The sequence below is a fragment of the Chelonoidis abingdonii genome, chromosome 2, assembly GCF_003597395.2.
Source record: "Chelonoidis abingdonii isolate Lonesome George chromosome 2, CheloAbing_2.0, whole genome shotgun sequence".
Taxonomy (NCBI): Eukaryota; Metazoa; Chordata; order Testudines; family Testudinidae; genus Chelonoidis; species Chelonoidis abingdonii.
This window is the reverse complement of record NC_133770.1, coordinates 85726654-85748912: the sequence shown is the minus strand read 5'-3', so window position 1 is coordinate 85748912 and position 22259 is coordinate 85726654. Positions and strand designations below refer to the sequence as shown.

The 22259-nt window shown below is 40.5% G+C and overlaps 1 protein-coding gene across 2 annotated transcripts in view; it reads right to left on the bottom strand.

The window, feature by feature from the left end:
- Positions 1–3232: 3232 nt before the first annotated feature.
- Positions 3233–22259, bottom strand: part of CDCP1 (CUB domain containing protein 1) — a 41298-nt gene continuing 22271 nt past the window's right edge. The window contains exons 5-9 of one of the 2 annotated variants that reach the window (XM_032782486.2): positions 14432–14659; positions 13226–13606; positions 12407–12772; positions 7892–7976; positions 6128–6784 (exon numbers count right to left, since the gene is read on the bottom strand). In XM_032782486.2, coding sequence (XP_032638377.1) covers positions 6322–6784; positions 7892–7976; positions 12407–12772; positions 13226–13606; positions 14432–14659 — 1523 coding nt within the window. In that variant the 3' untranslated portion in view covers positions 6128–6321. Of the gene's footprint in view, positions 6785–7891; positions 7977–12406; positions 12773–13225; positions 13607–14431; positions 14660–22259 lie in introns of both variants that reach the window. The other variant, XM_032782487.2, reaches the window with a different exon arrangement.

The window sequence follows — 22259 nt, the reverse complement described above, 5'->3', positions numbered from 1 at the left end:
ACCATGTAGTGACCCAGTTGGAGGGATGAGTCATGAAGAGGAGGCTGTGGTTCCTGGAATGGAAGGGGCTGCAGGGCGAGACAGGATGGGTGAAGACACCACCAGATGAGGGTGCTACCTCTGACTGAGCTAATACCTAGTACAGCCAGGAGGAGGTGCCACTAACAATGAGTGAACCCTGTGACATGCACATTACAGCAGACGACAGAAAAACTATGAATATTTGGTTTTAGATTTTAATTTAAAAAGCAATCATACAAATATTGCTTTAAAAAGCTAGACTAATTGGTTCTGCTTTCATAAGGAAACAACTTTAATGTTTAAAAACTCTAGTGTGGTGATGGACTAGGACCTGGATTTAAAAAAATTTGTGGTCAGGGGTCTGTAGTTCACAGTCTGTGACTATTAGACGAAATTAAGATCAAGTACTTTAATATAAACATTAGACTCTAAAACCCTAATCCTGTGCCCAGGTACTGTCCCACTAATTTAAATTAAACAGAGATCTATCCACATGGTGTTCTCTGTAATATCAGGGTCTATGACCTTAAACAGAGCTAGCAGTAAGAGTAGCAGTCCCTTCAATACTGGTGAATCCCTTATGTCAGGTTTTTGGGACACCCATAAGGGACATGTTAAGATGATATGTCCCTTGTCCCCCTTCTAGGGTCACTTTCTAACATTGAACCCAATCCTGTTCCCATTGAAGTCAAAGGGACATCCTGAATGAAACAGCCATGGGCTCCCATCAAGGAGACACTTACCCAAAAGTGAATAGGACACAGCTGAATGTTTTGGTATTTCCCACCTCAGCAAGAGCTCGGGATGGAGTCACTCTGGGAACAGAGTTGTGCAGAGAACAGAAATTCCATTCCCTGAAGAATTTCAAGATTTCAAAATTTGTCTTTGCTCCTAATCAGAGTAACTGCTCTCACCCCCATTTCAAAATTCTCAGGAAGGAAAATTCCACATTTTCGGTGAATCAAAATGTTTTTCAGTTTTGACTTCTGATTTGTACTATAATATATAGTACCAAATTAAAAAAAACAGAACCTGAAAAGTCATTTCAAAACACAAAATATCAAAAAGTGTTCAGTTCCGACAGTGTCAAAACAGGACATTTCTACATTGTCAGAACTTTTCCTCTGGTTTCCTTCCAAAAAGAAGTTTTGGCAAAATTGACTTCATTCAGTTTTTGAACAGAACAAAAACAATTTTGTTTCTGACAAAAAGGCACGTGATTCTGTCGGTGTTTCTCTGACCAGTTCCACCAGGGAACTGTTTCTCCACTGCTGTGAGTGGCTGGGTAAGTGAACACCAGGGAAACATATATTGAGTTTTCCCTTGTACCTATCCAAAAATGGTGTAAAGCCTCAGCTGTATAGGGCAGGGTAACAGTATCCTAAGGTGACCAGATGTCCCAATTTTATAGGGGCAGTCCTGATATTTGGGGTTTTGTCTTATATAGGTGCCTATTACCCACCACCCCCATCCTGATTTTTCATACTATCTGGTCACCCTACTCTATCCTAACAGGAGAGTGTCAGTCAGTCAGGAATGAGATGACTCCAGCCTGACCAATGAGTAAGAGGTTTTGTTATGGTCCCCTAGTGGGGCAGAGGAACATTTGCTGGCTGAGCAGCTTTGCAGTGGCTCATCAATATCACTTTGATAGGACCATGCCTCTCAATCATCCCTCACTCACCTGAGTCCCCTGTGTTCCAAACAAAACTGTGTGCCTTCCCCTTTAATTTTTTAAAGTTGTTTACATCAGAAATAAAGACTCACGGGGCTAGAAGTACAGAACAGTTATTTACATTAAATGAAGTGATCCCACAGCCTTTTATGTTTCCGGCATGAGTAGTTTCTGGGTCTTCGCATGCATGGCATCCCACATTTGGTCTCAGGAGGTTGAGAGGTATGCCCAGGACTAGATTTTTAAATCTTCACTTTTCCTCCTCCTACCTATGCAATATCCACAGTCTATAGTTTATTCTCTGTGAGCCACACAGCCACCCCAGAGAAGTTTCTGCTTCACAATGATGTGGACTAATTGCACTGTTGCCCTTTTAAAAATCCTCAACAGCAGTTTAAGCTCAACAAAAAGTCTCATTCCTACAAGGTACTGGGCTATGGGGGCCCTGATCCAAATCACAGCACTTAAGCACTTGCTTCACTTTGAAATCAACAGGACTATTCACACGCTTAAAGTTAAGCATGTTCTTAGGTGCTTTGCTGTATTGGGGCCTGAGTACTAAGCACCTAGCAGCATCTAGATAAGAGAGATTATTCATCTAGGTCCTCTGCTTTTAGAGACAGAAGCTTCTGCTTAGCTGTATTCTCTAAAACAGTGGTTCACAACCAGGGGTATGCGTACCCCTGAGGATACACAGATGTCTTTCAGGGGTACATCAACTCATTTAGATATTTGACTAATTTTACAACAGGCTACATAAAATGCACTAGCGAAGTCAGTAAAAAAAATTAAAATTTCATACAATGACTTTATACTGCTCTATATACTATACATTGAAAGGTAAGTACTGTACAATATTTATATTCCAATTGATTTTATAATTATATGGTAAACATGAGAAAGTAGCAATTTTTCAGTAATAGTGTGGCTGTGACACACCTGTATTTTAAGGACTTGATTTTGTAAGTAAGCAGTTTTTAAGTGAGGTGACACTTGGGGTACACAAGACAAGTCAGACTCCTGAAAGGGATACAGTAGTCTGAAAAGGTTGAGAGCCACTGCTCTAAAAGAATACTAGATTTTGCTTAGAGCCACATAACTATCTCAGGGGACTAAATAACAGAATTCATGGTTAACAGAATTCAGAAAGTTTAAGATCTCAAATCTGGCACAGATAAGTAGAGACCAGGTGTCATTACTGCACAGAAACAGTTTGGTGGCTCACATGAGACGAAGCAATCTCCATCCAGTTCCTAGTGGACAAGTGTCCGCATATTAATAATAATTTGCAATCTCAGAGGAGTGAAGGACTGACTGGACATGTCAGCTTAACTTCCTTCTCATCACTAGAGGTGATCTGATGAGGTCATGGTTGAGGCCAATTGTTAAGGTGAGGCAGGGAAGCTTGAATTGCTATTGTCTACCCTGTAGTTGTTATGCAGATAAAAGCAAATATTTCAGTCTCCAGGGATTTCAAGCAGGCTCTTTAATGAGCACAAAGTGCACTTACCATTAAAACAAGAAAGCGGCTATGGATACAGACTCCGTAAAATTTATTGCAATCAAAACTACAAATTTCATACATTTTAATAAGGCTCTCTTTGGGATCAGATGCTTGCAGCAAGGTGAACTTTTGCACTATTTCCCCCTAAAATGATTCCACTGGAACCCAACGCCCGTCTCAATTTGGCTTAAATAATTACAAACATTATGATCCTACTAAGGCACCGTTGGATCATGTATTCCATTGCATACAAACATTTTACAAAAGAAATACCTAAAATTTGAAAATACATACCTAAAACATATTTCTTTCTTAAAAAAGGAAATTAACAGTATACAACAGCTGTAAAACAAAATAGATATATACATTCAGTGAATAAGTTATTATCATGGTAAACTTTGTTCTACAGAAATACATTCTTACTGCCTGGGATTCTCTTTACTATAAGCTGTCAGATACAAAAATACACAAGGCTCATCTGGCATTCCTTGAACAGAGGAGACTGTCATTAAAGTCAATGGGAGTTTTGCCACCATAAGGTCTGCAGGATTCAATCTTTATATGTTAGTTGATAGAATTCTTCCTCCCCTCTCCCTGGGAAAGTAAACTTAACCCAGAAATCATCTTACAGGAGAACTATTGGTTTCATGTAACTTAAGTACAGTATTGGCATACACTAAAATGTCAAATCCCTACCAGATTTCCTTGATCACTCCTGTGTGGTTCATGTGAATAGAGCTAATATCACAGGATAGCAGAGCTGCAGAGGTACTGTTCTGACCTGCCCAAGTGACCATTCCAGCTTGCTCATGAGAAAAAATTCTTAGACTCTCATTTAGCGCCACTCTAGCTACTTCAAACCCCAATTTACAAAAGAAAGAAGAAACATAAAAGGGATGAAATTGCCCTGGTAACTACTCCAGTTTGTGCTCACAGTTTAGTTCTATTTTTTTTAAATTGCAATTTTTCCTAACAAAAAGGAAACTGTAGCCAATGTTACAATTTCTGTACTTAATGCAGCGAAGTTCAAACTTGGCAAAGAAAATTGCAAACCATGATAAACACATTGTAACTTTGATTTCGTACCAACCAAAAAGTTAAACCATACAGCCACCAGAAGAGCTAGATAAATCGACCGTCACATTCTTCCCTCAAAATCAAGACATGGCAATAGAGAAAGTTTGGCCTATGCCATATAGGCATATGCCATAGTTTGTTAGAATAAGACCTAAAGGCTCTTGCCTAATAAATTGCAAAGAACAACACAGATGGATAACAGGGTTTGCTTCTACGGAGCCCCCCAGCCCTTTCCCCAAAGAGATGGAAATTAAGTAACATTGACCAGCTGGAGACAGAATTTTATTGCCCCAAGAAAAATATATTGTGGAAGTTATTTGCCTGAGAAAATAACTATAGTTATTGCAGGAATCAAGGCAGAATAGCAATAATTTAAGTTCTCACATGGCATTTAAATGTTCTACTATACATTGACATATGTGATCCCAACAACAAAGAGGAGATGAGTGGAGACGTGTATTCTTATATCCAAGTGCAACATATAACCACTTAATTTCCCTAAGACACAATTAAAAATACTCTCAGATGACAGGGATCTCACAATATGCTAACAGAAATTCTATGATGAAACTGCTTCACACGCAACGTAAGTATGAAACTGATATTGAATCAAGGAGAACGTATTGTTCGTGTTTAGTTATGATAAAACATTTAGCACAGAAAGTGAAAATCCTTGTCCTGTTGATGTTAACAGAAAAATGCCCATTAACTGCAGCTGGACCAGGATTTCAGCCATAGATGGTTAGAGCTGCTTGAAGTCTCCAGTATCAGAAGGGTAACCACGTTAGTCTGGATCTGTAAAAGCAGCAAAGAAGCCTGTGGCACCTTATAGACTAACAGACATTTTAGAGCATGAGCTTTCATGGGTGGATGCATCCGACGAAGTGGGTATTCACCCATGAAAGCTCATGCTCCAAAACGTCTGTTAGTCTATAAGGTGCTACAGGATTCCAGTTACTATGCATATAGTTTCTTCTATAAGTTATGTTGCCCTTCAAATATTGTTAAGCAAGAGATTGTTCATAGTGTGACGAGCAGAGCCAGATCTCCAAGTAGTCAGCTTTAGTTCCATATGCAAAAGCATGTGTGTAATCATAGTGATTGTGCATATACATAAATCAGGCACTTGTACACACAAGTGGCTAGGCCTCTGACCACTTCTGTGGAAATACCCACAAGACTTGTGCTTCTGTAAATCCAACACTAAAACTGTAATAAATACCGAGGCCTACTTTGTGGATTCATTCATACATTTTGCACAGGAGTCAGACAGAGTAATTGCACATTGGAAGTGGAACACATTTTTCCACTTCAATATTTGTCTTCCTTCAATAAACAACTCTCTCTTGCAGGTCAAGTGCAAAGCATTAGTAGCAGATGGGATGCCATTATTATTTCTTTAGAACACCTTCTGTCATTACTGGAACAAGAAAGCACAGTGGAATAAGACAGATCTGAACTCTATGGACATCAGAGCGGGAGTGCAAGCTTTTTTAAGCTCTCAAAAATGATAAATTTTTAAAACAAATACACGGAAAAGAACTGGCACGGAGAAGAACTGGCATACAATACGACTTCCTATGCTCTGATTTTAGAGAAGAAATCCAGCTTCTAGTAAAAACATTCCATAGATTTCAGGGCTGTTTTAAGACAGTGGTGTGGGATACATCCTCAGTCAACACCCAGCAATCTTCAGGAGGAGGAGGAATTACTTGGAAGAGAGAAACTGTTCAGCAAATATTCTCCCAGTTATGTTCAGTTCCTGAGCTTTTAAAAATCCAGTTTCCCTCTGGCTTTATGATGAAAATGGAAGCATATCTTTGCTTCCATTTCCAAAAGAGAAGCACTTGTATTCATGGATGGTATATGAACTGTTGATACGTTTCCTAAAGGTTCATTCTAAAATTTGAAAACATCAGCAGTTGCTATTAAAAACAACCCACGTCTACGCATGCTTAAAAAAAAATAAATCTCCTCTTCTGATTTTTCTACAGCACATGAGAGCACTTTTCTTTACAGTGTCACCCTCATTTCCAAACCAAAGTCATTCCTTTGGCATAAGTTGTTCCACCACGCCTTCTTGTTCCTTACTTTCCAACAAGGACATGTCCACATCTCCAGTACCATTCACACTTGTGTCTCCATTGCTCGTGGTCTCCTCTGGTTTGCGATGTGCAAAAGTGTATGGCTCACTGTCCCTCTCTGGGCAGAACGGGAGTTCCTCAGAGTTTGATATTGTAGTGGCTTTCTTGAAAGAGATGGGAGGTGGAGTAGGTGGTGTATCACCCATAGGCCCATCAAAAGGCCGGTACACATCTACCTCTGGATTGACTGATCCATTGAATGTCTTCAGCAAATCTCCATAGATCATGGCATCATCAATGACTGCATAGACATGGGAGTCATTGTCCTGCCTCCTCCTTTTGAATAAGCCGTGTCTTCCAGGCATCTGGGTACTGATGTTGGCATTGTATGTACCCACTTCAGGATTCTGGCTTTCCTTCTTCCTGTTATAAAACAAAAAAATTAACAAGTGAGAACCACTGTAAATCCATATGTTACTTGTGTATTCAAACTCTGTAAGGCAACATCCACTTATATTTATATTTAATTATATTTCCATCAAGCCTATGCCTCAAGTATTTTCTACGCAGGGGAGCAGAGCTTGTTCTCAAGTAGTGAAGGTGTTTACAGTTAGAAGCATTGTCCTAGGACCAAGTGCCCCAGCTTTACACACCCAAGCTAGCGAAAAGTCCTACAATTTTTTAGCTTGTTTCAAGGGAGATGATTTTGCAGAGCTCTAGTTACCACCTAGAACATCTTCATTACAGTTTACAAATGAGGGCCCAAATCCTGCAAATGCTTAATGTGCACAAGTATCCTCATTGGCTTCATCTGAGTAAAGTTATGAGTATTTGCAGGATTGGGTTCCTTCTTTCAGGGATCAAATTTAATTAAAACTACTCCTCCCAGGCCATGAAAACCAAGAGAGAATTTTCTAGGGCTAGACGCTGGATGGAGTTGATTGATTTTGGCCTTTTTCTATCCCACTCTCTGGCAAATATGTACTAAACAGATTTTCAGTTTGTATCATCTGAAGACAGTAGCTACCTAAAACCATGAGAAACATTACTGACTCATAGTAATGTGACTTCCTTAAATCACCCAGACTTAGGAAATCAAATCTGCTCCTGACTGAGTGCTGTGCAATGCATTGATGCATAAACTGACTTGTTTTATGAAATATCTATCGGTAAAGGGAGGGCGACACTTATCTGAGTAGTGACTGTACAGCACATTCAGGGAAAGCAGCCAAATTAACTTGGAAACCTTTAATAAAGTTTAGGTGATATATACTTTAATACATTCAAACAAACACCAGAAGTCTATGCTAGTGCAAAGTGCATTAGTAAAGTGATCTACAGTATTATTGCAAGAGTCTTAAGCTTTTTAGCTGCAATTTGTTGTGCCTCTCTATCCTACACCTTTCATTGCACACTCCAGACCCTTCTCCAAGGGCTAACTATCCAATATGTTAAATAAGTGAAATGGAACCCCTTGGCAAAACTACTACTAAATCTGCCTAAAATCAGCATCTTGAGTAATGAACATACTTCTTCTTAGCGCAGCATATGATGATTCCGACAATTGAGAGCGCTCCAGCCACACCAACTACCACAGCAATTATCAGTGACAGATCTATTAAAAAAAAAAAAAAGATGCAAGAAGGAGAAATAAAGTCTTTCAAGAATATGCAGCCACAGTTAACCTACTGAAATCTAGCTGCCATACTTGACTTGCATCATTGCTGCTTAACATACCAGGTCTGCGCAGAGAATCAGCCAGTTCTTTTGCCTCTACGCTTACCTCCTACATCTCACTCACTTACATCTGATTGAACAGATGTGTGAAGAGGAAGGGAAAAGGATCCAACAGCAAAGGCATGAAATAGCAGGATCATTTCATTAACTCTTCTTCAACCTATTTAAAGATGTAAAAAACAAGCAAACAGAAAGCCACCCGACAGATCTTTAAGGTGCATAAATGAAAGCCTCACAAAAATCAAGCAAGCAGGTCACTGTACCCAAGGTGCAGGAGTTTATAGGAATGGAGCTATAGAAGTTTTACTGAATTAAAACAAAAAGAAAAAAGTTTAAAAAAGAAAAAAAACACATTTAAAGAAATAAGTTTACAGGCAATGAAGAGTGAACTAAAGAGGAAAAGAATTAGAGGTTCATTAGAAGGTGATGTAATCTGTTCTAATCTGCATTGCCAACTCTTGCTCTAGGCCTCAGTTCTGTAGCCACATGCACAGCTATGAATGCAAGTACTTCCACTGAGCTGAATGGGACTACTTGCAGATATATGGGTTTTGCATGATTGGGGCCTTGAAGCTGAAGAATAAGGTGCACTAAATTTTATTCTGACAGGCAGGATGTTCTTGTAGATTGGACACACAAGTTGGAGCAAGGAACTCCCAGATCCTAATCCTAGTTCTGACATTGAATGAATCTCAGCGGAGAGGCACTTCTTAGGCTATGTCTATACTACACAGCTTTTAGCGACATGGCTGTTGTGCCACAGCCGTGCTGCTAAAATTCACACAGTGTAGCTGCATTTTGTCGGTTCTCCTGCCGACAATGCACTGTTCACACTGGCACTTGTCTCAGCAAAATTTTTGTCTTTCCGGGGGTGGGAAGTTTAACACCTCTGAAAGACAAAAGTTCTGTCATTCAATTCCCAGTGTAGACATAGCCTTAGAAGTGAGCGTGACAGAGAATGTGCCTTTGATCCACGCAATATGCACTATCTGGAGGTGCATAGGAAGAGTCATTATTGATCTCAGTTTGCCAGATGACTGAAAATTCAGTGGCAACTGAATCAGCTACCACAGAATTGACACTTGGCAAGCAGACCATATGATAGCAAGATTTAATTTCGTTTCTGTATGGGTATACAGAGTCAGAGGTAATGCTTTAACTATTGTACACACTGAAAACAAGTCCCAGACTCTTAAGTGAGTCTCTTTCTAAACCTACCTTTCAGTATAGAACATTGCCTGTTCATTAATGTGGAGAGTAGCTTAAAAACTCCCACAATATTTAAGTTTGTTTTTTTTAAATAAACATACCCAGAAGGCACACAGAGGTCAACTGACATTTTAATTCCCAAGGTCACAGACCTAGGTTTGGTATACACTATCAACGTATGTCAGTAGAACTGTTGCTTAGAGGTGTGGAAAATCCACCCCGAGCAATGCAGTTATACCAACCTAATTCCTGACATAGACAGAGCTACGTCAACAGGGGACATAGCACTGTCTACATCAGGAGTTAGGTTGGTATAACTATTGCCTCTCAGGGAGGTGGAGTACCTACACCTACACCACCACCAATGGGGGAAGCCCTCCTTTTGGCGTAGGTAGCGTCTTCACTATGCGCTACAGTGGCACAGCTGCAGCGCTGTAAGTGACATGATCATACAATTTTACTCATCCAAGAAGTTCTTACTTATGTGAACTCCCAAACATGAGTAATCGAAGATTTATTATATACTGCAGGCCTCATTTTCCAACGGAGCAAGTAGTATTTTTATAGTACATTGTCAAGTATCAGAGGGGTAGCCATGTTAGTCTGGATCTGTAAAAGCAGCAAAGAGTCCTGTGGCACCTTATAGACTAACAGACGTATTGGAGCATGAGCTTTCGTGGGTGGATGCATCCGACGAAGTGGGTATTCACCCATGAAAGCTCATGCTCCAATACGTCTGTTAGTCTATAAAGTGCCACAGGACTCTTTGCTGCTTTTACAGTACATTGTGTGTCTTTCATTTAGAAAGATCCTCCTTTATAAATCTATTTTCCTAGCAATTAGTTCCTGTGTCTTCACACACACACAAAGCCGCTGGCAGATGTATGGCATTATTGTGTACAACGAAGACAGATGGATATGACTCTCAAATTTGCTACCACCAGGAGCAGCTCCAGGCACCAGCGCACCAAGTGCGTGCCTGGGGCAGCAAGCCATGAGGGGCGGCCTGCCAGTTGCCGTGAGGGAGGCAGGTAGGCTTCCATCAGCGGCATGCTTGCAGTAGGTCCGCTGGTCCCACGCCTTCGGCGTACTTACCGCCAATTTGCCACCAAAACCGTGGGACCAGCAGACCTCCTGCAGGCATGCTGCCGAATCCGCATTACCAGTGGACCTCCCGGCAGGCGTGCTGCCGAAAGCAGCCTGACTGCTGTGTTTGGGGTGGCAAAATACATAGAGTCGCCCCTGGCTACCACTGGTGCTTACCCATATATGATAGATACCAGAGTTTGCAGCAGAGCTTTGAAAATGGAAAGCACGGTATATTATGATGATGACGATATTCTGATTTCAAGGAATAATACTAATCAGAAAGAAGTGTGGTCTAGTCTGAGGAAAGGGCAGGGCACCAGGATCTCCTGAGTTCTAATCCTAGCTGAAAGATTCCTTCTGCAGCTTTGGCAACACACCCAGTCTCTCTGCCTGAGTTTCCCCATCCCTAAAAATGAGAATAATTAAAAAGTTATTATTTACCTCATAGCACCATTGCAACGATTAGTTAATCTTCAAATCACTTTACTGACATTAAGAGTACTACATAAGTGCTAATGATCGTCATTGTACAAAATATCAGAGACAAGTCAATCACATACTTTGTTTCTAGAACAAGGAAGGTTCTCCAAATTCATAAGCAAATTTTAATTTATGTGGATGGACTGGGGAGAATTAGGACAATAAGAACAAAACACTAGATGTAGACAATTACTGATGTCTAGGGGGAAAAAAAATTCTTCTAAAGTACATGTTTATGGCTCTCAAAGATTTTTGAAGTTCAGGTATATCAAAGTGCAGGGATTTTATGATTAATATTAATTAGGAGTAATATTAGTAGCCATTCCAGAAAAAAAATCTGTGCCACATTTTCTCACTGATGCTTGTTGAAAAGCAGACAGAGACAGACAGACACATACTGTGCATTTAATACGTACCTTCATTATTTACACAGTGCCAAAGCAGGCCAGGTCTTTTACAGACACACAAGATAAGTTTCTATACCAAGTTATGTACAGCTTAAGGCCCCACTGCTACAATCAGATCCATGTGACTGTAAGGATCCATTAGTCCTGACCAGATCAGATTGCTGGATTTGTGCCTAACTAGACATTATACAAAGAGGAAAGGCAGTTGGAGGAAAGGATACAATGAAATTTTAAGAAGTCCTTACCCATGTGTCACTCTGTGAGTTGTCTGCCAATCTTAAACATGTGCGTTGTTTTGCTTTTCGGTTATTAAATACACTATGACTTCAGGATTTCAGTATTATTTCATACCTCTCCAATGCTTAAAATGATTGCCAAATTTAGGTAGCAAAAACTGACTTAATAAAAAGCTCCAAGACTCAGGGAACTGATTCTAGCTATTGTCCTTAATTTTATTTGATTTTTTTTATGACTGTACAGTGGATTATTTGCTCTAGGCCCTGATCTCTTAGATCCGATAGTGACAATCTGTGTGCAGCCCCATTGAAATATCAGTGTTCAGACTTGGAGTCTAATCCCACAGGAGGCCGCAGCTCTTTTGTCCACCTTCAGTTAAGAAGAGAACATCCTCCTCTTACTTACTTTTGAGCTAAATATAGCAAAGAAGAAACTGAAAAACAAGACTGATAATGCAATTGAAAACATCTAATCATTAATATATATATTCCTAAATGTTCTCGAATATGGTGTCTAATATACAGATTGGTCCTTAGTATCTTGGAATTTATACATCAAGTTTTACATTCTCTGTTTCAACTAAATTCAGAATCATCTCTCACAATTCTGCTACTTCAATCTCTTCAGTATTTTAACACTTTTTACTTCTTTTGATTGTTCCCTAAGACAATACAACCAAAAAAGAGAGAGGATCCTGACAGAGTTTAGGCATCTGATGCTGTATTCTACAAAATGTAGAAAAGGTGCTGAGAAGCATCTCTCTGTACAACAAATTGATGAAGCAAATAGTTTACTAGTATATCCACACCTGTGTACAAAAAACACCAGAGCCTCCATACCGCAGAGCATTATCCTCCCTCAGTACAGAAAGACAGCGACAACTCACCTGTCTTTTGTGAGACAAATGTCACCCAGAACTGCAGGCTCAGCTGTTTCGTATTCACTGGTTTACAGTTAGAGATGTTTACCCAGAAGTGGTGATACATAAGCAGGGGCTCAGAAAGCAGCTCATCTTCACGGCGCACAGTTTCTTCAGCCTTTGGTTTCTGTTCCTTTATGTTGACATAGGCACGTCCTGTTTCACAAGTAATGTCCATCCGCTCCTTCAAGAATGCTAAGCGAGCAACTTGCTTATTGGGGACTGTGATATTCCAGGACACGGAAATATAAGGAGGCAAACCCTCAAACCAGTTAGGGGTCTGTAGGTAAACTTGAGCTTTTGGGTCTGGGGTCACAGTGAAGATACATTCCTCTGTAGTACAGGAAGAGATAGATTGTATACATAGTATTGCCAATGCTCTTGGCTCTCTCTTTAAATACATTACTTAGCCACTCTTTTCTAAAATAAAACATGCATCACTTACAATGGTGACTAGGGATTCACATAGAAAAATCACAATATCTCATTAGTAGTAACACATGTCACTTATCACCATTTTTGGGTAACAGTTATGAGGGAAATCCTGCAGGTAAACCATGTTATAACTACCCACCCACAATTCCAAGTCTGAAGTTTTTATCCCCTCCTTACAGAGGCAAAACTCCCCATTGATTCAAAGGAAGCTTTGCTCAAGTAATGACATCGGAATTGGACTCAAAGAAATGTAACTCCTGTTATTGTATTATCAGATGTACAATGGTTATTTGTTAATGGATATATTGAAGGAGTTGGGGAATGGAGTGAAGGAACAGACCTCCACCTTACCTTTAATAAATGGCACAAAAGACATTTTCAGATCCTGATTAAGAGAATCATTCAGGAATCCTCTGCCAAATGTTTTTAGGGATATGGTGATATTGTCTCTCATCTGAATCTTTTCAATGGATCCACCAGGACAGAATATACCAAGGTTTAACGCCTTTCCCTGGGTGGTGCTGACAATGCCATAGCTGTAACTTTTATTGCACCTTTGCTCTTGGATGTGTTGTTGTAGCTTCAAAGATGGAGAACTTATTTCCACACTGATCTCTTCTGGAGCCAATAGCTTCCAAGTAAACTTATCCAGCCGAACTGGGAGCTGGGAAATAGTCCTGGGCACAGTGAGGTCATAGATCTTCTTTTGGCAGTATCTGAGATCCCAACAGGCTGCAGTCACAGAGACACAGATTATAGCTATACTTTTCACATTGAGCAGAAGTATTACAATGAGGTTTTACTATGTGCTAGAGTGGTTAGGTCTGTACAAACACAAAACAACAGAGTTCCATTGTTTGGTATTGGGTATGTGCTGAAAGATGGAAATAACTCAAATTCCGCATGAGCTCTGCTCTTGTGGGGATGCACTATAGAGTATATCCATATAGTCACCTTTCCCACTATATTTTCCATAGTAACTATTAATAAAATGTGTGTGTATCTCATGTACTTCAAAAGCTTTTTTCCTGACTGTTACAAGATATTAAGGAAAACCAAGAAATACAAATGCACAGAGTTTGCCTGATGGCACGTGGTCAGCACACAGGATATTATCTTCCCTTCACCATTTGTCTACACTTTTCATGAGATTTTCCATAGAATTGTATAGACATCTGGTATAAGAAGCATGGATGCCACCTGCCCCATGTTTGAAGGAGAGCTTTGCTACAGCTCTGTCCTAAGACAGGTTCCAGTGCTAAGCAAGAAGCTTCCCTCACTTGTTTGTCTTCCATGTGCTAGGATTGAATTTTTCCAGAAACTAGCTATGCTGTTCTTTTCTGTTACCAAATCCCTACATCTTAAAAACAAACTGGTTTATTTACTAACTTACTGTACCCACCACCTATTTGTTCAGCACCTGTCTGTAAGCCAAACCACACTTACGCACAAATGAAAAGCAGGATTTACAAGCCTGAACCTTCAGTAGAATACTGAAGAAATGAGAACACGTAGAACCCTTCTGGTAGGTAACAAAATACGAGACTCTTGTCATACCTATGGTTTTTTCAGCTGTGATCCTCAGATGCTCCAAATCATAACACAGGAAGAAAATGTCATATGTGTTGCCTGATGTTAAAGTAACATTACGTTCACAGGTTCTAAGATCTTTACAGATCAAACATTCTGGCTCAAATTGCAACGGACGCCCACTGTGTGGTGATTTTGGCTGTATGGTTATACTTATGTCTCTCTCTTTGCGTAAGTCAATCAAGTATGTTACATCTGAAATGGGGAAAAAAAAGAAAAAAGAAAAAAAAAGAGAGAATTAGATCAACACAGCAATTAAATAAATGTGGTGAACTGGAACCTCATCCCATTCCTCTCTTCTCCAAAAATCAGATGTCATTAGCTAGGAAAGCATTATTTCCTTTTTACACTATTGGAATTAATACAAGTAACTGTTCTTCTGGGTTAGGAGTTAGCCTGTTATAACAAAGTCCAATTCCATTTCTATCCTTTCCAGCTTCAGAAGGATGATATGTACAGCTGAGTAAACAGCTGATATTTAGTTTTGGTTCTAGAAAAATAAAATCAGATCATTTTGAAACGAAACTGAATCTTTCCAGTTTCAGTCACCGAAACACAAAACACACATACAAAAAGTGTTCGATCCACAGGAGAAGCAATGTCGTTTTGAAACATTTCATTTTGGAAATGTCAATACGGTTCATTCTGAAAGTGTCAAATGTTTCAATATTTCCAAAGATTTTTCTTTTTGGATGAAACTGTCAGCTGACTTTGATATGAATTTGTGAATAGTTTTGATGCCCCTCTCCCCCAAGTGCATTTTTAGCAAATTTATTGTTTGCCAACTTCCCACATAATCTCATGTATGCTAGTCCCTTCTGAAAAGGCTATGCAAGAATATAAGGAGCTTGCTATAGAAAATTCTTTAGGTCACAGCTATAGTATTCACAGTAGGTGCTATAGAATGGTCATAAAAGACCAGTGGACAGGGCACCAGACTCAGTCAGAAGTTCTGGGTCCTATTGCCAGCTCTGTCAGACTTGTTGTGTGACCTTGAGTAATTAAAGTCACCTTTCTGTGTCTCAGTTTCCCCACCTGTAAAATGGAGATAACAACGCTTTCTTACCCATGTAAAGTGGTTTGAGATCTGTGGATGAAACTTGCCGAGTAAGTATAGAGTACTGATACTATGTAGCTAATTAATTTCATTTCTCCATATTACATACCATAAACTACAGCAATACTGTTCTGATGTTACTTTCACAAAGGAATAAAGTACTTTTCTGTGATGTTTACATTTTGGGTTTGTTTGTTTTTATTTTAAGCCTTAAAAACAAAATTGAGAATGAAGAACTCGGGAGATAGTAGTACATTTTTTTCTGAATACTATGTGACCCTCTGTTTGATGGTTAAGATACTGCTTGTTAAAGGATAACTAGGGATTACATCAGCCAGGTGGTTTTGCATGATTGGGTCCAGACAGCCAATCATCTGTACTTAAACAATACAGGTGTCAATTCCTTTGAAGTTTTACCCCCTCTGATCAATATGGCAGCTGGTAACTGGACCAGGGGAGAAGGGAATCCAAATGGGGAAAATGAAATGATTTGGAAGAGCTTAAAAGAAAGTCTCAGTCCAAAATCTGGTAGAGGCAGGATCTGCAGGAATGCAGATGGAACCCTGATCCCCAGAGGTGGAGGAATGGTGGATGGTGAATTTAGGATAAGTGGGCCTGCCTAAATTGAGGGAATTGCTAAGTTTTAGGTAAGAGAGTCATGCATCTAGGCCTTTTGTTGTTTTAGCCCTTTTCTGTGAATGCTATGTTCCTATGGATAAATAGTTTGTTTTCAAGAAGCTAATGACAGACATTGCTTTTTCATACTAATCACAGCTTCTGAAGGTTTTTTTTGTTTGTTTTTGCAGAAACCAAAACCAGTTGGACCTGCCAGGAAACACAGTTGGCAAACAGTGGCGCTGCAGTCTCAAAAGCCAAGCAGAAAATTGGACGAATCATCTGAGAGGAGTGCAGGGACTAGGCCTGTCACCTGAAAGGGGTCCCAGGGAAGGACAGAGAGATGGGTCAAAAAGTACTGCTCATGCTGAGCCACAACCGACAACTAATGGCCATTAGAACTCATGATTGTTTTCAAATTTTGAAAAATTGAAATGAAACTTTTGCAAAAACAGTTTGCTAAAGGTTTTCTACATTTTTTGATCAACTTTACTGGTCACACACACTAGTGATTTGAAACGGAAGAGTTCTCATTTCTCAGATTTACATCGATTGCAAAGTTGTCTTCACCCCCCATTTACAAGTCTATCAGACAATTTAAGTTTCTTCAACTTAGCTGTGAACAAAGTTGTCTGGTTGCTCAGAGTCTATTCATAATCAAACTCAGCTAACAAAGTCCAAAGAGGAGGGGAAACTGCCAAATATGGTAAATTTGCAAAATAGTTTATTGAGATCATATAGTTTAAAAGATGGCCTCCCAATACTTATTTCTTTAGATCGGACATTTAAAATGCACACATGTACAAAACTGTGAGCAACTAACTATAATTTAATTTACAATAACCACTGAGTATGATCAATATTAGAGCTCTGTGAGCACTGGAATTTCCATTCCATGAAAAATTTGGTATTTTTGAAGTCTTTTTGTTCTGAATCAGAAAAGAGTTGGAAATGTCAATTTTTCTATGGAACAGAAGTTTTAGAAAATTCTCTTTTGAGAACACCAAAATAGAGTTTTTCAAAAAACTCCAGGCAGAGAACATGGGGAGTCCTCCAAGCAGGCAGCTGGCTAGCTTGTAAGCTGGACAGCCTGCCTGGTTTCCATCAAAAGTGCAGATGGAATTGACATGTTCATGTAGAACATTTTGATTCTGTAGAATCATTTTCTGACAAAACTGTTTCATTGGAAAATTTACAGCCAGCTACAATAAATACAAATATATTGACAACTATCAGCCTTCAGTAATCAAAAGTTGGTATTTAACAATCTGCCTCAGCCAGCAGACAGCAAACATGAAAAAAAAAAATCCAGAAGAATTGTCTGTCAGCCCACACAACAGACCTTTATCTTTCCCTATCACACACAAGATTTCTGCAGAATGCCTGGTCATCAAATATGGGCTATTTTGGGGGGTGGGAAGCAAGCTCCAGAGTCCCTGGGCCCTCGCAGAGAATGCCCTGCCAATACCACCCACCCTTTTATAAAGAGCGCAGTCCTGCTCAAACCGCTCTTCTGGCTGTAGCTGTGTTACTATGGCATTGGGACTTAAGCAGTCTCTCAGGAAGCTAGGATCCCAGGCCATTTGTCTTTGCAGGTCTATGGCACACACAGGGACTATAAGCTTTTTGTAAGAGACCTGTGCTTGTTTTTAAACCCAGAGAATATTGTTTCTTTTCAGAATGCCAATCATCTGAATGCTCGAGGGATGTGTCTATGTGTGCCTCCAGCGGGAGTAAAGAAAGGCTTTCCCCCACAGCTCAGGAAGTGTCATGATACACCTCTACCCCAATAGAACGCGACCTGATATAACACGAATTCAGATATGACGCAGTAAAGCAGTGGGGAGCCCCGGGCCCTTTAAAGAGCCACCCGAGCCCTGCTGCTTTACTGTATTATATCAGAATTCATGTGGAGCCCCACGCCCTTTAAATCACCACTCAAGCGCGGCGGCCGGAGCCCCGAGGGTGATTTAAAGGTTGAGAGGCTTTGGCTGCTGTGGGGAGCCCCAGACCCTTTAAATCCCCGCTGCCAGAGCTCTGGTGGTGGTTTAAAGGGCCCGGGGCTCCCCACAGCAGCTGGAGCACTGGGCCCTTTAAATTCCCGCCGGGGAAGCTGGTCCACTCCAGCACGGCATACCGGCCCAAACCCGATATAACGTGGTCTCACCTATAAGGCAGTGAGATTTTTTGGCTCCCGAGGACCACGTTATACCGGGGTAGAAGTGTATCTGGTAAATGATAGAGCTAGGGGGTGGTGTGACTAACTGAAGGGGACTGGGACTACTTAGTCCTACTGCACCTATTTTTGGGCCTCTTCCATTAACTGCAAGATAAGAGCCTCAGTTTGTGAGGTCCCACACAATGTTTTCTAAATGGAAATCAAAGGGGAAGAGGATTCTGTTAAATGTGGCTTTTTGCTGCATTTGCCCTGACAGACGGCAACTACCTTCTGTTCAATTCAGTCTAGTTTTTGAAAAGCTATTATTCAGTCAGAGAAAGCTTGTAAGGTTCTGCTCCCTTAAGGTATGAGCTACTAGACTGGTTTAGTAGTAAAGCAATCAATTAAACTCCTCTCAAGGGATAGAAGCACTGTGGTTAAGTGACTCCTCTGACCAATTGAGTGGTACCACTGACGGACTCCAAAGTTTGTCCTCAACCAGAAGGATAAGTGGCGGTGACGCAGGCATTGAGGATGTGCATATACGAGCTGAGCACCTACATGAAGTATGGACTGAGAGGCCTGCATTTTCACAGGCACTGCACAACCACAAGACCCACATAAGGTGACTGTGAGCATTTAGTACTTAATCAGGCAGCTTACTTAGGTGCTCGATATTGTGTAGGCAAAATCTGAAAATTTTAGTCATTGTGCATAAAAATGGGGCTCATTACAAAAAGGTGGGTGAGCAGCATTATCCTCATTTTATATATGGGAAACTGAGGCACAAAGATAGAGACACGCCCAAGGTCACAGAGTAAGTCAATGGCTCAACAGGAAGAGAGAGTCCAGTGCCGTAACCACCAGGTCATGCTTCCTCCATGATTTGTATCACCTATATGTGGTAGCACAGATAGGATATTTGTTTTTAATTGAGAACAGCTATGTGTGTTTCCCTGGCACCCAACTGTAAGCACTGCAGACAGGAGTAAAACTTATCTAAGTGTTTGGGATGCCTTTAGAACATGCAGATATCAATTTTCTTTTTAATCTGGAAGTCAAATGTGGTTCTAATTGTTTTTTTGTCTCTGTAATGAGAAACTAATCAACAGTTTCAATAGATCCGATGCGTAAGAGGTATCTGTAGCCTTTGAAAGAAAAAATTATATAAAACTGCCCATGAAATCCACTAAAATCCCCAGAGAAACCACTGTTCTTATTTAAACCCAGGAGATTGTTGTATTTTATAAAATGCAAATAGTCAGCAAGGATTTTTAGGTTAACATCTGATCTGCAGGACATAATACCTTAAAGTTCCACGTTACTATCCAAAACAGAAAAGATACAAAGATGGATTAACTGAATAATGCTTTTATTCAGTTAGGGTTTCAAGACACATTGTACACTGAATATAAGCAAACATGCTTTGTCAAACATGAACTTACTCTGAGGATTTGAGGAATTTGCTGCTCACGAATGGAGCCAGATTAAAGGTTAAATCATACTCCAGAAACCAAAAAAGGGGCACTGTTGATGTGTCACAACCACTGCCTAGATGGTTCACCTCCAGGGTGAATCCATTTCAGCTTTGTTCCATGCGGAGATGGCCTGCTAAATTAGCAGCAGCTGCAGTGACGGTTTTGCAAAGTGGACTTCTGTCCATTAGCATTTGTTCTTAACTCACCAACTCATTTTAGCCAGACAACTGTCATGTGTCAATTTATTAATCTCTGCCAACAGGAGCTGAAGCCAGACCAACTACAGATAAATAACTTTATAGCTCATTATTACTTGCATCATCTAGACTCCCGTTACAGGATTATTATTTTTAATACAGGCAACAGTATTATAAGTCATTTCCTCTATCAAGTGGTTCCACAGGGCTGCACTTTACCCAGAAGTATCAACTTACCTTAACCTGTGATTTTGAAGTTACTGTAGGTTAAGAGTAATTTAGCTCTTTTTTTTTTTTTTTAAACAAAGGGACATTCCTACATATATAGGTATCTATATGTCTAGATCTTCAAGTAGCTTCCTCTGACCAGTTAATATAACACCTGGATTGAGCTTCATGTCATCTTGCTCTCATTCACGCCCCTATCTTTGCAAGGTATCGTACTCAGAGGCCCTCTACAACCTGGATCTAGTTTAAAAAACAAAACAAAAAACAAGGAAGCATCATCAACATGCTGACAGCACTACAGCCAATACACTTCACTGTCTCCTACAGCAGCTCCCGATACACAGAGCAGTCTGGGTGACAAGAGACCTCTACAAGAACCCTGTGCTAGAGCATAGGTGTTGACTCCGAAGGTGCTCCAGGGCTGGAGCACCCACAAGGAAAAAAATGGTGGGTGCTGAACATCCACCAGCAGCCCCACCAATCAGTGCCTCCTGCCTGCCATGATCACCCATTCTGCAGTGTACGGGAGGCGCTGGCAGAGGGAGGGAGCAGAGCAAGGCAGGGCCCACTCGAGGGCAGGGGAAGGAATGGAGGGGGGACGGAGCAGGGGTCAAGCACACCAATCCCCCTGACTCATTAGAAAGTCGGCGCCTCTGTGCTAGAGAGCTGGCAAAACTACCCATAGTTACCACGGGCATCTTCTTAAAAGGTTAGAGCCATTCAAGCACACCTCTATTCACCTCAATCAAGATTCACAGATGAGTCAACACAACCTCGATGGGAGGCCCGTCTGATTCAAGGCTGCTGATAGAATTAAAAGAATCAGCATCTACACCTCCTAGCAATGGACAAAGGTAAGATCAGCCAAACAAGACCAGTACAGTAACCATATGAAATCCTGGCTGAAATCCGTATTTGCCAGAATTTAAGGAAATCAGAGACCTCCACACCTTTCCCACCACCTTTTTGATACCACCCCCAAACCAAAAAGTTAGAGACAGGGATGTAATTGGAAAAATCACCACCACCAAACAATGGGCTCTTTAGCAAGGGTGAGAATTTCTCTCGAGTATTCCTAGCACCAACTACTTAGGGAGCTACTGATCTCTCCCAATAATGGTCCCTAAACCTCACACTTTCTTTAAAAAGCAAGAAAGACATGGATCCTTTTTGGAGGTTATAAACTGCAGCGCTCCAAGCCCCAAAATACCTCCATAATAAACTCACCTCAGAAAATGTTGTTTGTGCTACCTACAGGTATGCCCTATCAAGGAGGCAAATCATATCCAATCAATTAGTCTTATCCATAAAGTAGTTGGAAAATTCTTCACAGTGAATAACCATGGGCCCTATTTTTAAGTAGAGTCATCTCACATTAGCTAACTTGCTTGCTACCACTAATAGTTCCACTGATCTGTTCCTCAAAGCAGGGATTTTATCTTATTGTCTGAGCTATATTCTGTACATCACCATGCACGTGTTGATTGAGGACAATCACCACAACCTCATGGATAGTGGAGAACATGAAAGTTTTCTTAGCCTTCCCTATTGCATGGTTCTTCCAGAAATTCTCCATTATAAATCAGTCAGACTCCAAATGCAGTTTCCACACCATTGGTGCAGTAACTGCTTCCCCACATGTTTTGAAAGACATACATCATATCAAAATGACTCATGAGGATGTCATAAAAGGAGAGAAAATTTAGGAGACCAATTTGATAGTCAAGTATAAGAGATAGTTATGATGTCCTACAAGGCCTGACAGAATGGCCCATTCTCTGTGTTCCACCTCACAGAATTCTGAAATTAAATAGGCCAATGAAGTGGTACATCACCATGATGTACCTGGCCTCTGTCTGAAGTAGGCAATAATTCCATGACAACAACAGTTCCCTCCAATATGCCTTTGAATTGGGACTCGGAGAACCAGAATTTGCCCACCTCTGAACATCGAGACACAAACCAACAGGTCAATACTATTCTTATCATGGAGACCATGAGATCCTAAACTAAACCAACAGTCATCGACATAAGTACATAAAGACGGCCACACTGGGTCAGA